The sequence below is a fragment of the Oncorhynchus masou genome, chromosome 31, assembly GCF_036934945.1.
Source record: "Oncorhynchus masou masou isolate Uvic2021 chromosome 31, UVic_Omas_1.1, whole genome shotgun sequence".
In the NCBI taxonomy this organism is placed as follows: domain Eukaryota; kingdom Metazoa; phylum Chordata; class Actinopteri; order Salmoniformes; family Salmonidae; genus Oncorhynchus; species Oncorhynchus masou.
In genome coordinates, this window is record NC_088242.1 from 90,276,947 (window position 1) to 90,302,965 (window position 26,019).

The 26,019-nt window shown below is 41.8% G+C and overlaps 1 protein-coding gene across 1 annotated transcript in view; it reads left to right on the forward strand.

Moving 5' to 3' along the window:
* Positions 1 to 26,019, forward strand: part of LOC135524735 (zinc finger protein GLIS1-like) — a 113,779-nt gene that overhangs the window by 82,496 nt on the left and 5,264 nt on the right. The window contains 1 exon segment of the mRNA XM_064952519.1: positions 15,996 to 16,182. Within this exon segment, the coding sequence (XP_064808591.1) occupies positions 15,996 to 16,182 (187 nt within the window).

Below are 26,019 nucleotides of genomic sequence, written 5' to 3' on the forward strand. Positions count from 1 at the left end.
ACCTTCGATTCACGTTCAAAAAGTGCTTACTTTTTTATTAAATTTGGAAATCTCTGAGATCATATAGACTATAGTAGTAAGCCAGTGACTTGTGAAAGAGAGGTTCGTGACCAGGAAGAAATATAGTGGTACTATGGAGGAAAGGAGAGATGCCCTGCACTGTTCACAATTTATGGACACATCTGCCATTGTTTGCTCAGATAGTCCAATCCAGACGCCCCATCGTTCTCTCTTATTGTTACGGGAAAACAATGCACACTTACTGGGGGGACTATAATAGCTCAAGTTGTCTTTGATTATTGAATCGATTCTTTCAATCTTGGCTTCTTTCCTTCCCTCTGCCTTGAGTGGATGTGTTGCAAATGGTTTCTCGGCAAGAGCTGTTGTGTTGGTGTGGCTGTATAAGTTGATTAAGAGGCGTTCGAGTATGCTGTGTTTGTTGGGGTTGAAGAAGAAGAAGTGATGAGTCTTCTCCTTCGCATGTGTTGGACTTTGTTCTCTGAAGGAGGATAGTCAGCGGGATTGGCAATGTAGCGAGACTCTACGATGTTAACACTTTTAGAGCTGACAGTGAGTAACACTTCTAGAGCTGACAGTGAGTAACACTTCTAGAGCTGACAGTGAGTAACACTTCTAGAGCTGACAGTGCGTGAGTGTGTAGAGTCCTGTGAGTGCACAACTCCTCCCTTAAGGCTGTCTCATCGTTGCCGGTGATCAAGCCTTCCACCGACGTGTCGTCAGAAAATTTGATGATGGTGTTGGAGTCATGCGTGGCCATGTAGTCATGGGTGAACAGGGAGTGCAGGAGAGGACTAAGCACACATCCCTGTGGGGCCCCGTGTTGAGCGTCAGCATGACGGACGGGGTGTTGCCTACCCTCACTACCTGGGGTCGGCCTGTCAGGATGTCCAGGTTCAGTTGCATAGTGATGTGTTCAGTCCCAGGGTCCTAAGCTTGTTGATGAACTTGGATGGGACAATGGTGTTGAACGCTGAGCTGTAGTCAATGAACAGCATTCTCACATAGCTATTCCTCTTTTCTAGGTGGTTGAGGGCACTGTGGAGTACAATTGAGATTGCGTCGTCTATGGATCTGTTGGGGCGGTATGCAAATTGGAGTGTGTCAAGGGTGTCTGGGATTGTGGAGTTAACGTGTGCCATAACCAGCCTCTCATAGCACTTCATTATTACAGATGTGAGTGCTACAGGGTGGTAGTCATTGTGGCATAAAGCCATGGAATTCTTGGGAACAGGAATGATGGTGGTCAGCTTGAGACATGTGGGGATTACAGATGGGGACAAGGAGAGATTGGAATTACCATGGATATGCCTGCCAGTTGATTTGCGCATGCTCTGAGAACGCGCCCTGGAATATTGTTCGGCCCTGCGGCCTTGCGAGTGTTGATCTGATTAAAGACCTTACTCATGTTGTCCTCGGAGATTGAGATCACCCAGTCCTCTGGTTCGGCGGGTGCCCTCATGCACAGTACTGTGTTGTTATTGTCAAAGTGTGCATAAAATGCATGAGTTTGTCTGGAAGAGAGGCATCATTCGGTGTATCACAGCTGTGACTTCCTTTGTAATCCGTAATAGACTGGAGCCCCTGCCACATGCGGCTGGCAGTGGAGCCTGTGTAATATGATTCCACCTTATGTCCTTTTTCTCATTTGATGACTCTACAGAGGTCATAGTGGGACTTTTCCTGTTTTCATATACAGCCTCAGGGTTGTCTGTGATAGTCCTGTGTGCTGTAGCCCTATCCTTTAGTTTAGAGCCAACCTCTATGTTAATCCGGGGCCTTTGATTGGGGAGGCAGTGAACCTTCACTGTGAGGACAATGTCGCTGATGCATTTCCTTATGAAGCTAGTGACGGCTGTGGTTAGCTCGTCGATTTTATCGGCAGTGTCTCCAGAACATATTCCAATAAACACTAGCAAAACAGTCCTGTAGCATAATCTCTGATTCTGATGTCTGATTTCTCAACAGAGCGAGTCACAGTAACTTCTTGTTTGAGCTTCTGCTTGTAGACAGGAAGCATGAGCATGGAGTCATGATCCGATTTGCCAAACGGCGGACGAGGGATGGCCTTGTATGCTTGTTTGTGAGTAAAGTAACAGTGGTCTAGGACTTTATCGCCCCTAGTGGCGAAGGAGACGTGTTGATGAATGTTGGGCATCACGTGCCTTAATGACGTTGAATTAAAATCTCCGTTAACAAGAAAGGCAGCCTTCGGGTGCACGTTTTTCTGCTTGTTTAAAGCCTCATACAGTTTGTTAAATGCCAGCTTGTTATATTTCTTGTCCTGAGGTAGAATGTAGACAACAGTCATGATCACAGTTGAAAACTCACCTGCGAGGTATGAAGGGTCGACATTTTACCATCAGGTATTCCAAGACCGGTGAACAATGGGTCGAGACTTCCACTGCGGCCGAGTCAGCACACTATTTGTTGTTGATGAAGAGACAACCCTCTCCACCTATCCATTTCCTTAATAATTTATTGATTTTGTATGAATAATTTCTTTACAACACATTCAACATATTCAACATATCACACTAACCAAACAACAACAAACAACAAACCACATGTAAATGCATGACACCATTGTTCTCTCTTTGACTCATTCACATTTGAATACTTTCCTTATATTTGCACAATTTCATCCTAACAAACAATTGAAATACAAATGTTGCATATATGGAAGGTCCTGCAACAGAATTTTAAGAACAATAAATAAATAGGTAATTGATATGATTATTTCTCATTATGTACATTATTTGTATAAATGTACACTACCGGTCAAACGTTTTAGAACACCTACTCATTCATTGTAGAATAATAGTGAAGACAACAAAACTATGAAATAACACATATGGTATCATGCAGTAACTTTTCAAGTTTCTTCAAGTGCAGTTGTAAACACCATCAAGCGCTATGATGAAACTGGCTCTCATGAGGACCGCCACAGAAAAAGAAGGCTCAGAGCTACCTCTGCTGCAGAGGATAAGTTCATTAGAGTTAACTGCACCTAAGATTGCAGCCCAAATAAATGCTTCACAGATTTCAAGTAACAGACACATCTCAACATCAACTGCATGAATCAGGCCTTCATGGTTGAATTGCTGCAAAGAAACCACTACTAAAGGACAACAATAATAAGAAGAGACTTGCTTGGGCCAAGAAACACAAGCAATTAGAGCAACGACCAGTCAAAATGTGTCCTTTGGTCTGGAGTCTAAATTTAAGATTTTTGGTTCCAACCGCCGTGTCTTTGTGAGACGCGGTGTACGTGAACGGATGATCTCCACATGTGTATTTCCCACCGTAAAGGTTGTGTAGGGAGCTTTGCTGGTGACACTGTCTGTGATTTATTTGAATTCAAAGGCACATTTAACCAGCATGGCTACAACAGGATTCTGCAGCGTTATGCCATCTCATCTAGTTTGCGCTTAGTGGGACTATCATTTGTTTTTCAACAGGACAATGACACAACACACCTCCAGGCTGTGTAAGGGATATTTTACCAAGGAGAGTGATGGAGTGCTGCATCAGATGACCTGTCCTCCACAATCACCAGACCTCAACCCAATTGAGATGTTTTGGGATGAGTCGGACCGCAGAGTGGAGGAAAAGCAGCCAACAAGTGCTCAGCATATGTGGGAACTCCTTCAAGACTGTTGGAAAAGCATTCCAGGTGACTACTTCATGAAGCTGGTTGAGAGAATGCCAAGAGTGTGCAAAGCTGTCATCAAGGCAAAGGGTAGCTACTTTGAAAAATATAAAATATATTTAGATTTGTTTAAACACTTTTTTGTTACTACATGATTCCATATGTGTTATTTCATAGTTTTGATGTCTTCACTATTATTCTACAATGTAGAAAATAGTAACAATAAAGAAAAACTCTTGAATAAGTAGGTGTGTCCAAACCTTTGACTGGTAGTGTACAGGCATGGCCAAAAGTTGAGAATGACACAAATACAATTTTCACAAAGTTTTCTGCTTCAGTGTCTTAAGATATTTTTGTCAGATGTTACTATGGAATACTGAAGTATAATTACAAGCATTTCATACGTGTCAACGGTTTTTATTGACAATTACATGAAGTTGATGCAAAGAGTCAATGTTTGCAGTGTTGACCCTTCTTTTTCAAGAGCTCTGCAATCCGCCCTGGCATGCTGTCAATTAACTTCTGGGCCACATCCTGACTGATGGCAGCCCATTCTTGCATAATCAATGCTTGGAGTGTGTCAGAATTTTGGGGGTTTTGTTTGTCCACCCTCCTCTTGAGGATTGACCACAAGTTCTCAATTGGATTAAGGTCTGGGGAGTTTCCTGGCCATGAACCCAAAATATCTATGTTTTGTTCTCCGAGTCACTTAGTTATCACTTTTGCCTTACGGCAAGGTGCTCCATCATGATGGAAAAGGCATTGTTCGTCACCAAACTGTTCCTGGATGTTTGTGAGAACTTGCTTTCGGAGGATGTGTTGGCACCATTCTTTATTCATGGCTGTGTTCTTAGGCAAAATTGTGAGTGAGCCCACTCCAGGCAGTCCTCCAAAAATCTTCACCTCACTGTGTGTGCAGATAAACTCACACCTGCCTGCTGCCATTCCTGAGCAAGCTCTGTACTGGTGGTGCCCCGATCCTGCAGCTGAATCAACTTTAGGAGACGGTCCTGGCTCTTGCTGGACTTTCTTGGGCACCCTGAAGCCTTCTTCACAACAATTGAACCGCTCTCCTTGAAGTTCTTGATCCGATAAATGGTTGATTTAGGTGCAATCTTACTGGCAGCAATATCCTTGCATGTGAAGCCCTTTTTGTGTAAAGCAATGATGATGACACGTGTTTCCTTGGGGATAACCATGGTTGACAGTGGAAGAACAATGATTCCAAGCACCACCCAGATTTTGAAGCTTCCAGTCTGTTATTCGAACTCAATCAGCATGACAGAGTGATCTCCAGCCTTGTCCTCGTCAACACTCACACCTGTGTTAACAAGAGAATCACTGACATGATGTCAGCTGGTCCTTTTGTAGCAGGGCTGAAATGCAGTGGAAATGTTTTTTTGGGGATTCAGTTCACTTGCATGGCAAAGAGGGTCTTTGCAATGAATTGCAATTCATCTGATCACTCTTCATAACATTCTGGAGTATATGCAAATTGCCATCATACAAACTGAGGCAGCAGGCTTTGTGAACATTTATATTTGTGTCATTCTCAAAACTTTTGGCCACGACTGTATATACTAGGCTGTGTCAGAGCACAAAAAATTGTCAAAGACTCCAGTCACCCAAGTCATAGACTGTTCTCTGCTACCACACGGCAAGCGGTACCGGAGAGCCAAGTCTAGGTCCAAAAGGCTCCTTAACAGCTTCTACTCCCAAGCCGTAAAACTGCTGAACAATTAATCAAATGGCCACCCGGACTACCCACTGTGTATATGCTCAATATTGTGATTTTATTGCGTTCGTTTGTTTTTATTTTTTATGTAATATATTTTTTATATTATTATTTATAAATGTTTTACTTTTAGTTTATTTAGTAGATATTTCCTTAACTCTGTTTTCATACTCCCCGTATCCGGGATCGTGAATAAAGCCTCAGGCTCATTAGCATAACGCAACGTTAACGATTTCTGAAAATCGCAAATAAAATGAAAATAATGCTCCTGCTCTCAAGCTTAGCCTTTTCTTAACAACACTGTCATCTCAGATTTTCAAAATATGCTTTTGAACCATAGCAATTCACTAATTTGTGTAAGAGTATGCTAAGCTAGCTTAGCATTTTGAGTAGCATTTAGCACGCAACATTTACACAAAAACAAGATAACCAAATAAATAAAATCATTTACCTTTGAAGAGCTTCGGATGTTTTCAATGAGGAGACTCTCAGTTACATAGCAAATGTTCAGTTTTTCCTGAAAGAATCTTTGTGTAGGAGAAATCGCTCCGTTTTGTACATCACATTTGGCTACCGAAACGAACCGAAAATTCAGTCACCAACAACGTCAAACTTTTTCCGAATTAACTCCATAATATCGACCGAAACATGGCAAACGTTGTTTGGAATCAATCCTCAAGGTGTTTTTTCACATATCTCTTCATTGATATATCGTTCGTGGAAGCCTGCTTTCTTCTCTGAATTCCATGGAAAAATACTTGCAGCTGAGGTTTGCGCACCAATTTCGGCGCAGGACACCGGGCGGACACCTGGTAAATGTGGTCTCTTATGGTCAATCTTCCAATGATATGCCTACAAATACGTCACAATGCTGCAGACACCTTGGGGAAACGACAGAAAGGGCAGGCTCATTCCTCTCGCATTCACAGCCATATAAGGAGACAATGGAAAACGGAGCCTCAAAAATCCTGCTGATTTCCTGGATGCCGTTTCATCTTGGTTTTGCCTGTAGCTCACGTTCTAGGGCACGCACAGAGAATATCTTTGCAGTTCTGGAAACGTCAGAGTGTTTTCTTTCCAAAGCTATCAATTATATGCATAGTCGAGCATCTTTGTGTGACAAAATATTGAGCTTAAAACGGGCACGTCTTTTTATCCAAAAATGAAATAGCGCCCCCAGAGTTTCAACAGGTTAAAATACCATTTTTGGTTTTAAGGACTTGTGAGAAAGCCTTTCACAATCACAATACACCTGCTGTTTTCGGCATGTGGCAAATACGATTTGATTTGAACATCAGATCGGCAGTTATTTACCCCAATTCCAGCTTCAACTTTGACTTAAACTCAACTGCCCTGGGTTCTTTCTGTAATTCCAACCCAATTTTTGGGGTATCCAAGAGGAAACCATGGTGTTACAGAGGCAGGAGGGGGCTAGAAGCTATTGTGAATTCCATGAAAGTAGACGATGTGAGATGGTTCTCCCGCTTTTTAACATTCAGAATGTTAACAATATACATGACAATGGCTCCAACTACAAACTAAGCCTCTTAAATGTACCGAAATCCTTCTTTAAGAAGATCAATGAAATGATCCCTACATTTAAATGGAATTCAAAGCAATCCCCACATCACCTTAGAGAAATTAATTTTGTGAAAATATAAAGAAAGCATGGCACTTCCAGATATTAAAACGTATTACATATCATATGTAATAAGAAAAATGTGGTACTGGGATTACCCAGCAAAATAACACCCCTCTTACTTAGCATTTGAAGAAAAAATGTCCCACCACTTCCTACTTAGATTGAAAGCATAAGGAATACTACCTGAATATCTGAAAGACCATCCACAAATATCTGCTTCTTGGAATGATATTAAAATAGTTGGAAATAAATTATAAATCTCCTTATGCACCTCCTTTCAAACAAATATCTGGAGTAATTCACACATATTCATTAATCACAGACTGGTATTGTGGAGAGATTGGCTACAGATGGCAGTTTGGACCTTGTCCAATTTGTATAAAGATGGTCAAATTATGGGTCTGAATGAACTAAAGGATATGACCGGCTTTACCAACCATTTTGAAAGAATTCAGATTGTACCGGCAGTCAAGTCAGTAGATAGAACAATTACATTTTAACATGATTTGAACAAATTGGAAAGTTTCATAAAGCATGTCCGTTCCCAAAAACACCTGGCTTCTAGAGTGTATACATTCTTAAACTAGAAAACAAGGGGGCTACACCTTCCCTTAAGAGAGAAAGGGAGTAAAGATGTGAAGATGAAAATACAATAAATTGACTGGAAAAATAGGTGGGAAAACTGCTTTAAAACGTGCTGAGTGCCTAAAACACAAATGGTTCAATATAATACGGAAGTTTACATACACCTTAGCCAAATACATTTAAAATCAGTTTTTCACAATTCCTGACATTTAATCCTAATAAAAATTCCCTGTCTTAGGTCAGTTAGGATCACCACTTTATTTTAAGAATGTGAAATGTCAGAATAAGAGTTAGAGAGAATTATTTCTTTCAGCTTTTATTTCTTTCATCACATTCCCAGTGGGTTCAGAAGTTTACATACACTCAATTAGTATTTGGTAGCATTATCTTTAAATTGTTTAACTTGGGTCAAATGTTTCGGGTAGCCCACAAGCTTCCCACAATAAGTTGGGTGAATTTTGGCCCATTCCTCCTGACAGAGCTTGTGTAACTGAGTCAGGTTTGAAGGCCTCATTGCTCGCACACCCTTTTCAGTTCTGCCCACAAATCTTCTATAGGATTGAGGTCAGGACTTTGTGATGGCCACTCCAATACCTTGACTTTGTTGTCCTTAAGCCATTTTGCCACAACTTTGGAAATATGCTTGGGGTCATTGTCCATTTGGAAGACCCATTTCTGACCAAGCTTTAAGTTCCTGACTGATGTCTTGAGATGTTATTTCAATATATCCACATAATTTTCCACCCTCATGATGCCATCTATTTTGTGAAGTGCACCAGTCCCTCCTGCAGCAAAGCACCACCACAACATGATGCTGCCACCCCCGTACTTCACGGTTGGGATGGTGTTCTTTGGCTTGCAAGCCTCCCCCTTTTTCCTCCAAACATAACGATGGTCATTATGGCCAAACAGTTCAATTTTTGTTTCATCAGACCAGAGGACATTTCTCCAAAAAGTACGATCCATGTGCAGTTGCAAACCGTAGTCTGGCTGTTTTATGGTGGTTTTGGAGCAGTGGGTTCTTCCTTGCTAAGCGGACTTTCAGGTTATTTCGATATAGGATTTGTTTTACTGTGAATATAGATACTTGTGTACCTGTTTCCTCCAGTATCTTCACAAGGTCCTTTGCTGTTGTCCCGGGATTGATTTGCACTTTTCGCACCAAAGTACATTCATCTTTAGGAGACAGAACGTGTCTCCTTCCTGAGTGATATGACGGCTGTGTTGTCCCATGGTATTTATACTTGCATACTATTGTTTGTACAGATGAACATGATACCTTCAGGCTTTTGGAAATTGCTCCCAAGGATGAACCAGACTTGTGGAGATCTAAAAAAAAAAAAAAAAAAATTGGAGGTCTTGGCTGATTTATTTTGATATGACCATGATGTCAAGCAAAGAGGCACTGAGTTTTTTTTTCCGTTATTTAACCAGGCAAGTCAGTTAACCTCTAGCATCGAGCAATCCCGTATCCGGGAGCGTAATCATAGCCTCAAGCTCATTAGCATAACGCAACGTTAACTATTCATGAAAATCGCAAATGAAATGAAATGCATATATTGGCTCACAAGCTTAGCATTTTGTTAACAACACTGTCATCTCAGATTTTCAAAATATGCTTTTCAACCATAGCTACACAAGCATTTGTGTAAGAGTATTGATAGCTAGCATAGCATTAAGCCTAGCATTCAGCAGGCAACATTTTCACAAAAACAAGAAAAGCATTCAAATAAAATAATTTACCTTTGAAGAACTTCGGATGTTTTCAATGAGGAGACTCAGATAGCAAATGTTCAGTTTTTCCAAAAAGATTATTTGTGTAGGAGAAATCGCTCCGTTTTGTTCATCATGTGTGGCTAAGAAAAATAAATAAAAATTCAGTCATTACAACGCCAAACTTTTTTCCAAATTAACTCCATAATATCGACAGAAACATGGCAAACGTTGTTTAGAATAAATCCTCAAGGTGTTTTTCACATATCTATTCGATGATAAATAATTTGTGGCAGTTGCCTTTCTCCTCTGAACCTAATGGAAAAGTGGACGCAGCTGGAGATTGCGCAATAATTTCGACGGAGGACACCAAGCGGACACCTGGTAAATGTAGTCTCTTATGGTCAATCTTCCAATGATATGCCTACAAATACGTCACAATGCTGCAGACACCTTTGGGAAATTACAGAAAGTGTAGGCTCATTCCTGGCGCATTCACAGCCATATAAGGAGACATTGGAACACAGCGCATTCAAAATCTGGGGCATTTCCTGTATGAAATTTAATCTTGGTTTCGCCTGTAGCATTAGTTCTGGGGCACTCACAGACAATATCTTTGCAGTTTTGGAAACGTCAGAGTGTTTTCTTTCCAAAGCTGTTATATGCATAGTCGAGCATCTTTTCGTGACAAAATATCTTGTTTAAAACGGGAACGTTTTTTTATCAAAAAATTAAGAGCGCCCCCTATATCGAAGAAGTTAAGAACAAATTCTTATTTTCAATGACGGCCTAGGAACAGTGGGTTAACTGCCTGTTCAGAACAACAGATTTGTACCTTGTCAGCTCGGGGGTTTGAACATGCAACCTTCTGGTTACTAGTCCAATGCTCTAACCACTAAACTACCCTGCCGCCACAGGGTAGTTTGAATTTAGGCTATGAAATACACCCTCAGGTGCACCTCCAATTCACTCAAATTATGTCAATTGGACTATCAGAAGCTTCTAAAGCCATGACATCATTTTCTGTAATTTTAAAGGCACAGTCAACTAAGTGTAGGTAATATTCTGACCCACTGGAATTGTGATACAGTGAAATTGTGATAGAAGTGAAATAATCTGTCTGTAAACAATTGTTGGAAAAATGACTTGTGTCATGCACAAAGTAGATGTCCTAACCGACTTGCCAAAACTATAGTTTGTTAACAAGACATTTGTGGAGTGGTTGAAAAACTAGTTTTAATGACTCCAACCTAAGTGTATGTAAAATTTCGACTTCAACTGTATATTTAATAGAACTTAGTGGACTCCTAAAATGTACAAGGCAAAAATGACAACCGATAGCAAATGTTGAAGATGCACAACGCTTTCGGAAAGTATTCAGACCCCTCGACTTTTTTTCAGATTTTGTTACGTTACAGCCTTATTCTAAAATCTATTTAAAAAACAATTTCCCTCATCAATCTACACACAATAACCCATAATGACAAAGCAAAACAGGTTTTTAGAATTTTTGCCAATGTATTAAAAAAAAACTGTGGCCTAGAGTTTTTTACACTATGGTTGCACATGTGACATTCTTGTAGAAATGAGGTAAAACGGATTTAAGTTTGCCTGCATTAAAGTTCTTGGCCACTAGGTGTGCCGCTTCTGTATGAGAATTTTCTTGTTTGCTTGAGTGTAGTATTAGTGCCAGCATCAGTTTTATGTGGTAAATAGACGGCTACAAAAAATATAGATGAAAACTCTCTTGGTAGATAGTGTGGTCTACAGCTTATCATGAAGTACTCTACCTCCGGTCGAGCAATACCTGGAGACTACCTTTATTAGACATCACGCATCAGCTGTTATTGACAAATAGACAGACACCCCCAGCCCTCGTCTTACAGAACATAGCTGTTCTGTCCTGACAATGCACAAAAACCTCAGCCAATTGTATATTATACATATTTCAGCCATTTCTTATTGAAACATAAGGTATTACAGTTTTTAATGTCCCTTTGGTAGGAAAGTCTCGAACGGAGCGCATCCAGTTTATTATCCAGTGAATGCACGTTGGCTAATAGAACGGATGTGAAAGGTGGATTCAAAAGTTCTCGTCGGTTATAAGTTTGTTTGACAGGCCCAATATTACTCAGGAAAATGTCTTTCTTCCTTTTAGGACCAGAATTATTGTTTTTTCCAGATACACTGCTAGTGCACATAACTTCAACAAGTCCATAGGTCCATGTCATTATGACAGGCTACAAGTCTGGCTATGCCACCAAGTGTCATCTACAAACACCAACATAACACTTCAGAACCCTCATAGAACCCCCTACAAATTCACAGAGAATCCTGACAGAACTCACACAGAACACTTTCAGAATCATCACAGATCCTTGTTAGAACTGTCACACTCACAATAAAACATTTCTCAGTTCCGTCACAGAACCCTCTCAGAACCCACATAAAAAACCCATATAGAATCCTCACAGAACGCTCCCGGAACCGTCCCCAAATGCTAAGGGAACCCCTGCGCCGCTGAGCCGAGCGATGAAATTGAAGAAATCACAGCCATTATTTGTAGAATGTTTTCTGGTCTGGTAGCAGATGTTGGGGCTGAAGGGGAAACCGTTTAAGGTCTGTGATTGATGATTTGGGGGTAATGAATCAAGCTTGTAACCATTTCAAAGAGCTGTCACACAGGCCCTTCTTCCACTTGAGCACAGCTGGGGGAACAGTACTGCAGAAACCAGGAGCAGTCCTCTCCTCACCGCCTCACTTCCCCTGGACACTGGGAAAGACATTAAGGACAGGACAGCGAGGAGAGATTTACAGTACAGGAGGAGCAGTGGGGAGCAGAGGGGGCTGCTGACTGGAGTCTCTTGCCCCTCTTAGGCAACCTGAGAGCCCCAGGATGGAACTCAGCTGACCCCTGGACAGAGCTGAGCTGAGCTCTTTCAAGTGGAGCTCTCAGCAGAGCATTCAGCTGTCATTGGGATTTTTCATGAGCTTCTCTCTCACTGTTACAATGGTGATGTGAATCACCGTCCAACAGGACTGTTTTCTGATGCTCAGAAGGCAACGTCAGACACATTTAGACTTCTACAAGTACTAATGGGCTGGCACACACACACACACACACAAATCACAAGCCACAGAGCCTGCTCTCTCACCTCCACTCAAGTCTTATAAAATCTTCTCATGAAGTCTCAATACTATTCTTTGTAAGAAATAGCATTGTATTCAATAACGAAACATTTCAAGTGGAACTGACAGTTTTAATTACTTTGCAGTTATGAAACAAACAGACTATCATAAGAACAGTCATGAATATCAAATTCCCAGTTTATGCTTCAAAACCAACTTTATAAGAGGTTTTAAAAATAAAATCTATTTAACTCAAAATTTCATGACGTACACTAAGATATTGTTGGCAGAATAGATGGATGCAGTTCAAAGCATGATTAATATAATTCACCAATATATTTCTTTGTAGTCCCAAAAATATTGCTATCAGGTTGTAAATCACAGCTGGCCTGGTACATTGTTTGCTGCCTCCACCCATTCAGGATGCACTGGTTCAGTTTCAATGACTCAATATTTTGAACAGAAACGGACAAATGTAACTAAAGGCTGGGAATGTCAATACAATCCAACTAGCAAGGGCAATGATCAAAAGTCAGTCGTAACGTAGCTAATAGGGCTGGCACACACACAAGCAAGTATAAATGAGTCAATGGTTGATTCATCTACTTTATGAAATTACAGCCTGATGCGCTCGGATTGGTGAATTGAACTTCAATTACGCTGCTTTCTTATGTCAGGTTTACAGCGAGCAGCGGAGGAAAAGTGTACGGACATACGCCTCAGGCCCAGCTCGGTTAATGAAATGTTGCGGTCTGGCTTCGGCTTTTAAGCTTCACAATGAATAACCAAAAAACTAAACCTGCAACAAAATGCCATGCAAAGGAGAAACATGTAGGCAGGCCTATTACAGCAACATTTGAGTAATAGGCTAGCTATTCAACTACAATACATTTTGAGTGCACCATACAACAATGCTGTATTCAACCGAACCAGTGATACATGCAGAGGGTGGTGCGGTCTGTAAAACGCATCACCGGGGGCAAACTACCTGCCTTCCAGGACACCTACAGCACCCGATGCCACAGGAAGGCCATAAAGATCAAAAACCACCCGAGCCACTGCCTGTTCACCCCGCTACCATCCAGAAGGCGAGGTCAGTATAGGTGCATCAAAGCAGGGACCGAGAGACTGAAAAACAGCATCTATATCAAGGCCATCAGACTTAAATATTTTTCGATCTAATATGTATATATTTCTTAATTCCATTATTTTACTTTTAGATGTGTGTATTGTTGTGCTTTGTTAGATACTACTGCAATGTTGGAGTTAGGAACACAAACATTTCGCTACATCCGCAATAGCATCTGCTAAACATGTGTATGTGACCAATACAATGTGTTAAGTGGACATTATAAATGGCCATATTTTTTTCTAATAAAACAATGGCCAGTTTGAGTTGCAGTTGCACGTTTTTTGTAAACACATATGTTATGTCTATTTTGTTCAATATGGCTTGTGCGCTGATTTGAGTTTGACAGCCCTAGGATAGCGTACCAATTTATGTAGCAAAGCAATTTTTTTTAGCAAGCTAAAAAAGCGGAGCCTAACGTTAGCTAGCTGCTGGGAGAATGCCGTATCATTGAAGGAATGAGCGAGTGACCGACTTTTCGCCTCATACAGTGTATTCGGAAAATATTCAAACCCCTGACTTTTTCCCCATTTTGCTACGTTACAGCCTTATTCTAAAATTGATCAAATAAAACATTTTCTTCATCAATCTACACACAATAGCCATAATGACAGTGAAAAACTGGTTTTTAGAAATTGTAGCACATGTATAAAAAAAGTCCTTATTTACATAATTATTCAGACGCTTCGCTATGAGACTCAGGTCCATCCTGTTTCCAATGATCATGCTTGAGATGTCCTGCAACTTGATTGGAGTCAACCTGTGGTAAATTCAATTGATTGGACATGATTTTAAAAGGCACACACCTGTCTATATAAGGTCCCACAGTTGACAGTGCATGTCAGAGCATAAACCAAGCCATGAGGGTGAAGGAATTGTCCGTAGAGCACCGAGACAAGATTGTGTTGAGGCATAGATCAGGGGAAGGGTACCAAAAAAGTCTGCAGCATTGAAGGTCCCCAACAACACAGTGGAAGAAGTTTGGAATCACCAAGACTCTTCCTAGAGCTGGCCAAACTGAGCAATCGGAAGAAGGGCCTTGGTCAGGGAGGTGACCAAGAACCCGATGGTCACTCTGACAAAGTTCCTCTGTGGAAATGGGAGAACCTTCCAGAAGGACAACCATCTCTGCAGCACTCCACCAATCAGGCCTTTATTGTGGAGTGGCCAGACGGAAGCCCTCATTCTTTATAAAAACTCTCTTAGCCCCCCCCCCCCCCCCATCTGAGAAACCTACTGCAGTCCTCATCCTCCACATACAACACCAGTTCTGCTAGTCACATTTTGTTAAAGGTCCCCAAAGCACACATATCCCTGGGTCGCTCCTCTTTTTAGTTCGCTGCAGCTAGCGACTGGTACGAGCTGCAAAAAAAACACTCAAACTGGACAGTTTTATCTCCATCTCTTCATTCAAAGACTCAATCCTGGACACTTACTGACAGTTGTGGCATAGTCATTTACGACAATTTTCAACGGTAGTGCGAATGTGTGTGTGTATTTATATATTTTTTTTAGTAATAAGTAATACAGCATTTGTTTTTTTGTGTTTTGGTTGTTTCTGTTTTGTTTTAGTTTCAGGTTCGTGGTGGAACCCTATTCTTAGAGGGGGGGTGATGTCCCTCCCACTCTGTCTGCTGGGTTCTCCTATTTGGTAGTTTGCTTGTTGCAGAGCTGGGGAGGATGTCAGCTGATGTGGTACACCTGGGCAGGCTTGACCTGCAGGCTATAAAGGGTGGCACATCAGCCAACACTCTCTCTCTTCCCTGACTGGCAGGCTGGCTTCCACCACCTTTTGGTTTTTGTTTTGTTTTCACCATACAAAACCCTCTCCACTCATCCACACACTGCACATACCTCAGACATCCACAGCTCATGTTACATTTTTGTAGTTATTACTATTTAGTTTAATAAATGTATTCCTTTTTACATTTAAGTAATGTGAGGTCTCCCTTTGCTGTTATGAACTATAAGCCAGGTCAAAACACTATAGAATGACTTATATGTAATTCCCAAACATCCTATGAATTTATGAAAATGACCATATGTAAGTGCTCGCTTCTCAGAAATTGTAAAAAATAAAATAAAAAGTGTCACATTCTTCCTGGGGGTATATATGAACAGATTTTAATAAGATTTCATGTTGCTAAAACGCTGTCAGTTCCACTCTAAAGGACAATCGAGGCCAACCCCGTTGGCAGCATAAATAATGTACTGTAAATCACAAACAGCACAAAACAGAACATTCTATTTTTCAAAACCCTCTCTGATTGGATGATCAGTTGTCAAAACAAAAGCTTGTTGCTATGAAAAGCCATTTAATTTGGAACATGGCTGAGCAAGGACCTAGAGTTGATTCTGCACATTTTGTGAATTAACTTTGTTTGTCTTTCAGGCCTGTACACTGGCTCCAGCACCCCCCATCACGGTGTTTCGATGGAGCTCCTCTCCCCAGGACCAGCCCCCACCACTGGCTCAGCCTCTGGCCCTGATCTGCCCCCCAGGCAGTCCCGCCTGGAACGGGACCTGAGCAGCCCGCATTCTCTGTCCCCTCTGTCCACCATGGAGAGCACACGCGATGGGTGAGTTCCCTACTATATACATACACTACTGTTACATGTAGTTCATTAGACACACACTCAGTTGGGTATACCCTTGTTCAGTGGCATCAATTCAGCTAAACCTAGGGTATGCCATGTGGGTTGTGGGGGGGTTAGAAGTAGAAGCTTATTTACTGCATTTCTACAGAATTTAAAAACTCTAAAATGCTATTTGGAGAACAGCAAAAACTGGCCCCATCTATTAACTATCACCACAGTATTAAGTTTAACGGTAGGTGGAACGGCATACACCATGTCATAATAAATTGACTCATTTGCTTGTCTCATTTGTTTGTGGAAAGGCGCATACAATGCAACGTGAAATAGATTCATAATACACGCTATGAAGTCACTACAAGGCCAAGTTAAAGTGCCGACATCCATAGGCGGTTTTCCTGCTGTAGCAAACTGGCTCAAATGAATATCTTTCATCTGTATGACGTCGACCTAGCCTGGAGAAGGGAATTATTGACTCAAACTTTCCAGTGGTACTAATCAATGATAAAGACAGTAAATATGCACACACTCACTGCAGATATGTTGCTTATGTTTCATTTAAAGTTGACTGGATGAAATGTGTTTATAAAAAAATGGTACATTTTTCACTCTGATAATAACACTATGCCGTTCAGGCATGCATTGTTCAGAACTGTCTGTTTTGCTCACAGTGATTGAGTTATATTATTAGCCTAAATTATGACTATGCAATCTACTCATGACATTAAGAATAGCCTATCTTACATTAGTCTGTAAATGTGATGATATGCATGCAATCCTTTATTATAAATGTGCAATTTTATGATGAATAAAAAGCTTAACTTTAAACTCACCTGATAATTAATGGATGAGGTCAATTTTGTTTGTTTTTGCTGTTCTCTAAATAACATTTGAGTTTTTTAAAATTGGGTAGTAACTTCCCCAAAAATCATTCACCCCCACTCCCCCTCTGATGCTGCACACACTGTATTTGGATCACAGGTCACATACTTATGGTAATACGATTGTCAAATGCATTGCATGAACACGCACACAGTGTCACGACTCTCGTGGGTTGAAGAAGGAGACCACGGTGCAGCGTGGAAGGCGTTCATGATATTTATTAAACTGAACACCGCAACAAAATATCAAAGTAGCGAAACAAAAGCGCACCGTTCTGTCAGGCAACTAAACAGAAAATAAGATCCCACAACATAGGTGGGAAAACAGACTACCTAAGTATGATTCCCAATCAGAGACAACGATAGACAGCTGCCTCTGATTGGGAACCACACTCGGCCAAAACCAAAGAAATACAAAACATAGAATGCCCACCCCACATCACACCCTGACCTCACCAAATAGAGAAATAAAACAGCTCTCTAAGGTCTGGGCATGACACACACAGTCATACACTATCTTACTTTTACACATCATGATATTATTAGTATACCCATACATTCCTGTAGCTTCAGGCTTATAATAATGTCCAAGTTTAGGCTGAGGAAATAGTATCTCCTTCCAGAAGGTCTCTGGGTCGGTGGTCAGCTGAACTACCTCTGGGATGTGATCGTCATTACAGGACAGCTGTGTTGTCATCACTGTGGGACATCACAATGTCTTCATCGATAAGATCATGCTTATCCCAGCACAGTGTGGGGACACTTGGGAAATATCAATTATTGCTCTGTTGTGTGTCAACCAAAATCAGTCAAATCCCTATATTGGTGCAAAACCCAATCATTTTAGCATTCTTAATCCAAACCCATGCCCTATGTCCCAAATGGCACCCTATTGCCTATGTAGGGCAATTATTTTGACCAGCGCCCTTAGGGAACCTCATAAGGCTCTGGTCAAACGTAGTGCACTACAGTATGTTGGGAATAGGGGTCAAAAGTAGTGCACTACAGTATGTAGGGAATAGGGTAGCATTTTGGAAGTGGCCATAGCGATGAACCTTCAGATAAAGGATGTAGGTCAGGATGAGGTCACAATGATGCAGCCAATAATATCCACTATTTCTGGCATTGTGTCCAATGATCCACAGGTCCAATTGAGTCCCCACTGGGGGTGACAGAGGACTCCCAATGACCTAACAGTTTGGCCCACGATTATACAAAGGTTTCAAAGATAAACTGTCAGAGCAGTGTGGCGCTGACTCCTCTTGTGTTTTTGTGTAGCTCATTAACATTACTTAACCTTTTAGTTCTTTAAACATGTACTCCATGTTGATTTAGCCCTGTCCTTGCGAACTGTTACCACTTTTATTTGGCATGGCACACAACAGTGTGTCAACTAGTATTTATTAGAGGCAAAGTTCTAACCAGATTCTCTTTTTAGAAATACATGTTGGCTAGAAAATAACAATATAGTGGTATAATACTACAATACCTATTATCTTTTATTATATAGAATGATAGGACACTACTAACCAGATTCCTCAATATTTAGTATAGAGATGCTATGCTAACAGAGCGCCAGCTACCGTCTGTTTGATTAAAGAGGCACTGAGTCCTGCTGCAGATTAACAAACACATTTCACACTCTGGTTACTCACTGTCACTCACTCATTGGGTTTACTTCAGTTCCTCTGATCAGGTCCAGTTTTTCCTCTCTCTCTCTCTCTCTCGCTCTCTTTCTCTTAGCATGTTTCCTATTAGTGTCTACGAGAACCAGCAGAGCACAGTAACAAAGCCAACATGTCGTCAGGAGGTTTTGTATGTACTGTACAAAACAATGGGATGAAAACCAGAGAGAGAGAGAGAGAATGAGAGCATTAAAACAGATTGGGAGGCAATGGGGATATAATGAAGCATTGCAAAAATGGTAACAAAATAATTGTTTTACTTAGATTGGTGTGTGTGTGTGTGTGTGTGTGTGTGTGTGTGTGTGCTTAAATCACACATTTACCTTGTTAATGTGTGCATTAAGAAGGTAAAGTTTAAGAAACACAGATGATTACTTGTGAATTTGGCGTGAGACATGGTGGACAGGTCCATTTCCAGCATAAACAGTGAGAAAAGCAGACATGGTAACCGTAGCAGATGTAAACGTGCTGGAGCTGCAATGGGTTGTCATGTTAGACCTGGTACTTTCTGGAAAGGGCTGTGTTTTTTCAAGCATTAACAGCAGGAATAGAGCTCTGTAGAATTACAATGTGGTTTCAGGACTTCTTGGTACGTAGTACTACTTACAATTACTGCTACTTGGATAGAGACAGAAAGTGAAAAGAGCGTGCTGAGGATATTTTAAAACCAGTTACACTACAACAGAGACATACGATCGCACGCACACACACCACTATGATGAGATATTGGATGTGAGACAGGGATCTGTTTTTCAGCAAGTTTGATGAGGTCCATCTGAAATAGACCACTGTGAGTGTACAGTAAGTTTCCATACAAATTAAAATAAAGGGCCAGCTGGTAAGACACAGGCCATAAGTGATCGCTCTGGTTCAGGTCTGTCCGTTTGTCGACCCAACGCTCCTATCTGTACGTCTGTGATGCAATGACAGCGTTTCATTACAAGAATTAAAGCAATTTGTGCATTTCATCAAATTGGAATATCTAACCATAGAAAATGTACAAATGTCTAACCTGAATATTTTTTCACGAATGTCTAACCGAAGAAAATGTACAAATATCTAACCGAAGAAAATGTACTGCATTCGGTAACTGGACTACTTGATCAGCCCATCTAAGACAGAGAGACAGCTGTGCCAGGACCTACAACAAGCTGGGTATGAAACGTCTACTTATATTTGCCTGAAGGTGGAGCATTTGATTACATGTTTAAAGCCTTGAGTATTCAGGCTACTGCCAAAGTCAATAGCAACGCCACACTTGTTTTTCCCAAACGATTTAGCAGGACATTAAACATTTTGACAAAATGATCTAACTAACCTGACTAGTGCTGCGGCAGCCTCTGACCTCATCGCTAAATGTGTTTACCCTGGCTCAAATGGGCCATTTAGAGTCATTTTACTTTGTAAATACCAGTGTCATTTTTCTGACGCTAATATTAAAATATGCCAGTTAAAATACGTGATCTGTGCATGAAGGTCGGTGCAGGAGCTAGAGACACTTGGGGGGTCTCTCACAGACATGCCCATTCTACAGTTGGTGAAGGCTTTAGCTGTAGCGATGATGGGTGGTAAGGGATGTCATTCAGTGCCTTCTATAATGGTATTAGAGCCCCTCTGGAAATATTAGTTTGACCTGGTTTGGTACCTTGTGAAGCACAAGGAACTGTGACTGACACAATCTAATTGAATTAGAGTGGCTGCAGAGACATCATTAATAGATCATGTTCTGAGAGGAGACAGTCATCTGCAGCACAGTCAGCGATGAACTCAGTGCCATCAGTCCTCCCATCTTTCCATCAATTATCAGCCTTAAATCATCTGCACAGAGTATCAATCTCCAAAGTCAAACAAAAACATTCCATTATAGTCATTACTTCTACTGGCTGTGGTCAGAGCCAAATATAAGACTCTGGTCATGGTAGTAGTAGGCCTAGTCGTGGTTTTGTGGTCCAACTTGGTTATAAACACAAATTACTGCCTTGGCCTAAATGGTTTATTCAAAGAACAATTCAGACAATTCAATGTCTAAATTATCTTACAACAGATGGCATTTATGGAGTGTTTCAGTGTTTCCTACAGTGTTTTCCGCGGTTAGCTCAATAAAACTAACAGATAGCTTATATGGGCCCAGGAAAAGCTCCTTGACTGCTTAGGTTTGGGCCGTAGGGTTAGGTTAGCTCAGCGCTACCCACCTCTCACGCGTGGCTTGAGCACGCTAACCAGAACCAGGCGTGTTTCCACTATCCCGCGCCAAGCCACCCTTGCCAATCCATCAGAGGGGCTTAACAGCGGGCCGCTGAAGGGGGATGGACAGGGGGAAGGTGGGTCTGATCCATTAACGGACGGGGGGGAAGGGGAGTCTGATCCATGGTCACTTGTGGGACAGGAAGGGCAAGTGATGCAGAGTTGCTCTCCTCGTGGATCTTCATTCAGAGCAGCTCTCCTCGTGGGATCTTCATTCAGAGCAGCTCTCCTCGTGGATCTTCATTCAGAGCAGCTCTCCTCGTGGATCTTCATTCAGAGCAGCTCTCCTCGTGGATCTTCATTCAGAGCAGTGAGCTGTCTTAATTCTTCTTTCCATCCCCTCATCCCTCCCAGGTGGCGCAGCAATTTAAGGCACTGCATCTCAGTGCTAGAGGCGTCACTACAAACCCTGGTTCAATTCCAGGCTGTATCACAACCAGCCGTGATTGGGAGTCCCATAGAGTGGCGCACAATTGGCCCAGCGTCGTCCAGGTTAGGGTTTGGCCGGGGTATGCCGTCATTGTAAATAAGAATTTGTTCTTAAAACTTGCCTAGTTAAATAAAAAATAAAATAAAAATCCCTAAGGACAGAACCAAGCCTTAGAGGACAGATCCTACAACAGTGAAGGATTGCATCACTGCCAATTGTATTTTTGGCTTCTTATAGACTGTATATAACCAGACATAACCAGTCCCTCCATATACACCTGCATGTGTTGTAGGAATGCGCATACGTTTGGTTGGATTGTTTTGGCCCGAGGGTGATGTTACAGTGTCCAGGTTGGAATGTGAATATGTTTGGTTGGATTGTTTTGGCCCGAGGGTGATGTTACAGTGTCCAGGTTGGAATGTGTAGTCTTGATCCTTTTGGTCTGTCCTAAGAGTTCTGAAGCCAAGCTTATTGCAAGGCTCAATCTATGTCTGCTGAATCAAATCGTATTCCCTGAATCATGTTCACTTCAACGTATTGCATTGAGTCATATTCACTCAGTCATATAAGTCAGTATTATCCCTAAGTCAGGTAAACGGAGTCCTATTCCCTAAGTCAGGTAAACGGAGTCCTATTCCCTAAGTCAGGTAAACGGAGTCCTATTCCCTAAGTCAGGTAAACGGAGTCCTATTCCCTAAGTCAGGTAAACGGAGTCCTATTCCCTAAGTCAGGTAAACGGAGTCCTATTCCCTAAGTCAGGTAAACGGAGTCCTATTCCCTAAGTCAGTTAAACGGAGTCCTATTCCCTAAATCAGGTAAACGGAGTCCTATTCCCTAAGTCAGGTAAACGGAGTCCTATTCCCTAAGTCAGTTAAACGGAGTCCTATTCCCTAAGTCAGGTAAACGGAGTCCTATTCCCTAAGTCAGTTAAACGGAGTCCTATTCCCTAAGTCAGTTAAACGGAGTCCTATTCCCTAAGTCAGGTAAACGGAGTCCTATTCCCTAAGTCAGTTAAACGGAGTCCTATTCCCTAAGTCAGTTAAACGGAGTCCTATTCCCTAAGTCAGGTAAACGGAGTCCTATTCCCTAAGTCATTGAGTCCTATCCATTGTACTATTGCTAGTAAGCTGTGTCAAATATGCTCTGGCTGAGTGATTCAAGCAGTGAGTTCTCAAACATTTGCCAGCCAGTTCTTTTACACTCACTCTCATCCCCCTTCAATCTTAAACCCTGACCCCAACATCTTACCCCTAGCCCTCATCATTGATCTGAAACCCTCACCCCAACATCTTACCCCTAGCCCTCATCATTGATCTGAAACGATCACCCCAACATCTCACCCCGAGCCCTCATCATTGATCTGAAACCCTCACCCCAACATCTTACCCCTAGCCCTCATCATTGATCTGAAACCCTCACCCCAACATCTCACCCCGAGCCCTCATCATTGATCTGAAACCCTCACCCCAACATCTTACCCCTAGCCCTCATCATTGATCTGAAACCCTCACCAACATCTCACCCCGAGCCCTCATCATTAATCTGAAACCCTCACCTCAACATCTTACCCCTAGCCCTCATCATTAATCTGAAACCCTCACCCCTAGGCCTCATCATTAATCTGAAACCCTCACCCCTAGGCCTCATCATTAATCTGAAACCCTCACCCCAACATCTCACCCCTAGCCCTCATAATAATCTGAAACCCTCACGCCAACATCTCACCCCTAGCCCTCATCATTAATCTCAAACCCTCACCCCAACATCTCACCCCTAGCCCTCATCATTAATCTCAAACCCTCACCCCAACATCTCACCCCTAGCCCTCGTCATTAATCTGAAACCCTCACCCCAACATCTCACCCCTAGCCCTCATCATTGATCTGAGACCCTCACCCCAACATCTCACCCCTAGCCCTCATCATTAATCTGAAACCCTCACCCCTAGCCCTCATCGTTAATCTGAAACGCTCACCCCAACATCTCACCCCTAGCCCTCATCATTGATCTGAAACCCTCACCCCAACATCTCACCCCAAGCCCTCATCGTCCTTCCTGATCTCAGTCAATTGTCTATCTGGTAGCAGTCACTCTGTCAATCTACCTAGAAGTCAGGGGTCAACCATACTCTCACAACAGAAGGGGTAAGGGGTGGCTAGCTGGCTGCCTGGAAAAAGGCTGTCAAGAGGAGGAGGAGGAGGGGAAGGAGGATGAACAGGGAATGTGAATACCAGGGGAGAAATATATACTCTGTGCAGCATATGAAAGATTCCCCTCATTCCTTGAGCCTGAGCGCAGGCGGCAGCTGGCAGTGATTAGCTTATGATTCACTTTAGCTGCACATAGAGGCTGCTTGTAAAAATATGAACAGTATAACTGTTTCCTGAGTTTGTGCTGACAGCACCTCCTGGGGGAGTGCCGCTCTCTGTAGAAACACATGGCGGCAGCGCTGGCCCGTGCCAGCGGACGGATTAACCATGATCGCCGCTAGCTTGGGGCCGCGCAAAGTGCTAATGCTATGCAGGGAGACGACGTTGGTTCGACACTGCGATGGGTGTTTTCAGTGGAGAGGTGTGTGGCTCTCTAAGCTCAAGAGGCAGAAGAGAGAGGGTTTGTAGCTGAAAAAACACAGGCCTGAGTCCATGGTTAATACATGGATAGGTTCCAAATAGATAAATATTACATGGTCACACTCTACATAACTATCTTTGACACATCTCTATCACTTTTCTTTTTTTTAATCCTTTATTTAACCAGGTAAGTTCCATTGAGATAAAAATAATAATAATAATAATTCAAGGGAGCTGTGCCTGTAACCTCCTAGTCCAAGCCCTGTCCAAGCCCTGTCCAAGTCCTGTCCAAGCGGGGGCAGGGGAGGGGTTTAAGAAGTTCATACCAAGGATCATTTAGCGATTTGATTTAGATTTTTAAGACCCCTTGAAGTATCAAAAAATATTTGATGAAAAAACAATTGGTGCTTTACTGCTATTAGCCCGTACAAACACATTGAATAATAGTTTGTAGGCCAAACCGTTCGGACACTACAGACCATTTTGTGAGAATACCAATTTCCAGGATGTCTCATGGTCTGACAAACACTGCTCTAGATCTGTCACTTTTCATAGTGCTACATAGGCGGAGGCGGTGGATTGAGAAAAAAAAAAATATCTCAAGCTTAAACTGACACATTTTTATGGGGATTTTTTTTACTATGCTAATTTAATTTCCGCGGGGGCATGGACATCAACCTTAGGGGTTATTAATCTGTTCCTGTGGAGTGTAGAAAGTGTCTACCAGGTAGCGTCTTAGCACTGGGTGGGTCCTGACCTTGTCACTGAGCTAGCTCTCTCACTAGGTTAGAGCTGCGTCATCTGGGGGCTATGCCGCCTCCAGCAACTCTCTGTCATCACATTCACAGAGCTCGTACTGCAAACCATATGCATCCATCCACGGCACATAGTAACACAGCAACAGTTTGTGTATTGGTATTCCAGAAATGCAACTGGAAGAGGATACTAAATGGCTGTTAAATATGTGAGGAAATTAGGCCTCTCGCTTATGGAGGGGTTTATCTATCTGGTCTCGACTGTAGTTGAAGAATGTAAAAGAATGTGTGTGTTTGGCGCAAAGAAGAAAACCAATTTGGTTGAAATGCAATCAAAAGGCATGATATGATCTCACCCAGAGCCAGACTTTACACTCTGTTGATACTCGTACTGTAGTCATATTCTTCACATTATTGATACTCATACTGTAGTTATAGTCTTCACATTGACTGTACTAACAACGAAATACAGGGGGAGTTGCATTATAGCTCTGAATATAAGACTGGATAGATGGATGACAAATGATGGTTCCTGTGACATTATTTACAGAAGAGGATGTGGTGTCCTACACTCTTAGAAAAAAGGCTTCCAAAAAGGTTATTTGGCTGTCCCCATAGGAAAACCCTTTTTGGTTCCACATAGAACCATTTTGGGTTCCATGTAAAAACCCTCTTTGGAAAGGGTTATACTAGAACCAAAAAGGGTTCTTCAAAGGGTTCTCCTATGGGGACAGCTGAAGAACCCTTTTAGGTTCTAGATACCACCCTTTTTTCTAAGAGTGTATTGACAATCTGCTTTCATAACGCTTCATACCGTAGTTAAATGTAACCCTCCCAATTCCATGATTTCTTTTTTCATGTTGATTGCAGGTTTTTCCAACATCCTAACAGCGTAACTACAGATGCCATATCTTAATTTGATCATCCTGTTGTTGCAGGACACAGCAGGAAATGCAAACTTGTAGAGTGTTCCAGGTTTAAAAAAGCTTCTAAAGTTTGTAGTTTCCTCTTTAACATTTCAGACCTGAATTGTATCAACCCCTACAAAAAAAATTGTCCATGAATTATAATCTGCATAATAATTCACATTTCCTGTTAATGCAGGATTTCTTTCCTGCTGTAGCAAACTGGCTCAAATTCAAATTCTATGTCTATATGGTTCTAATTGGAAAGGTTGGAAAAACATCCCATCTGTTAGTTATAACTCTGATTTAAAAAGCAATTCATCCCACTTGTTGTTGTTTTCCTTCCTCTCTG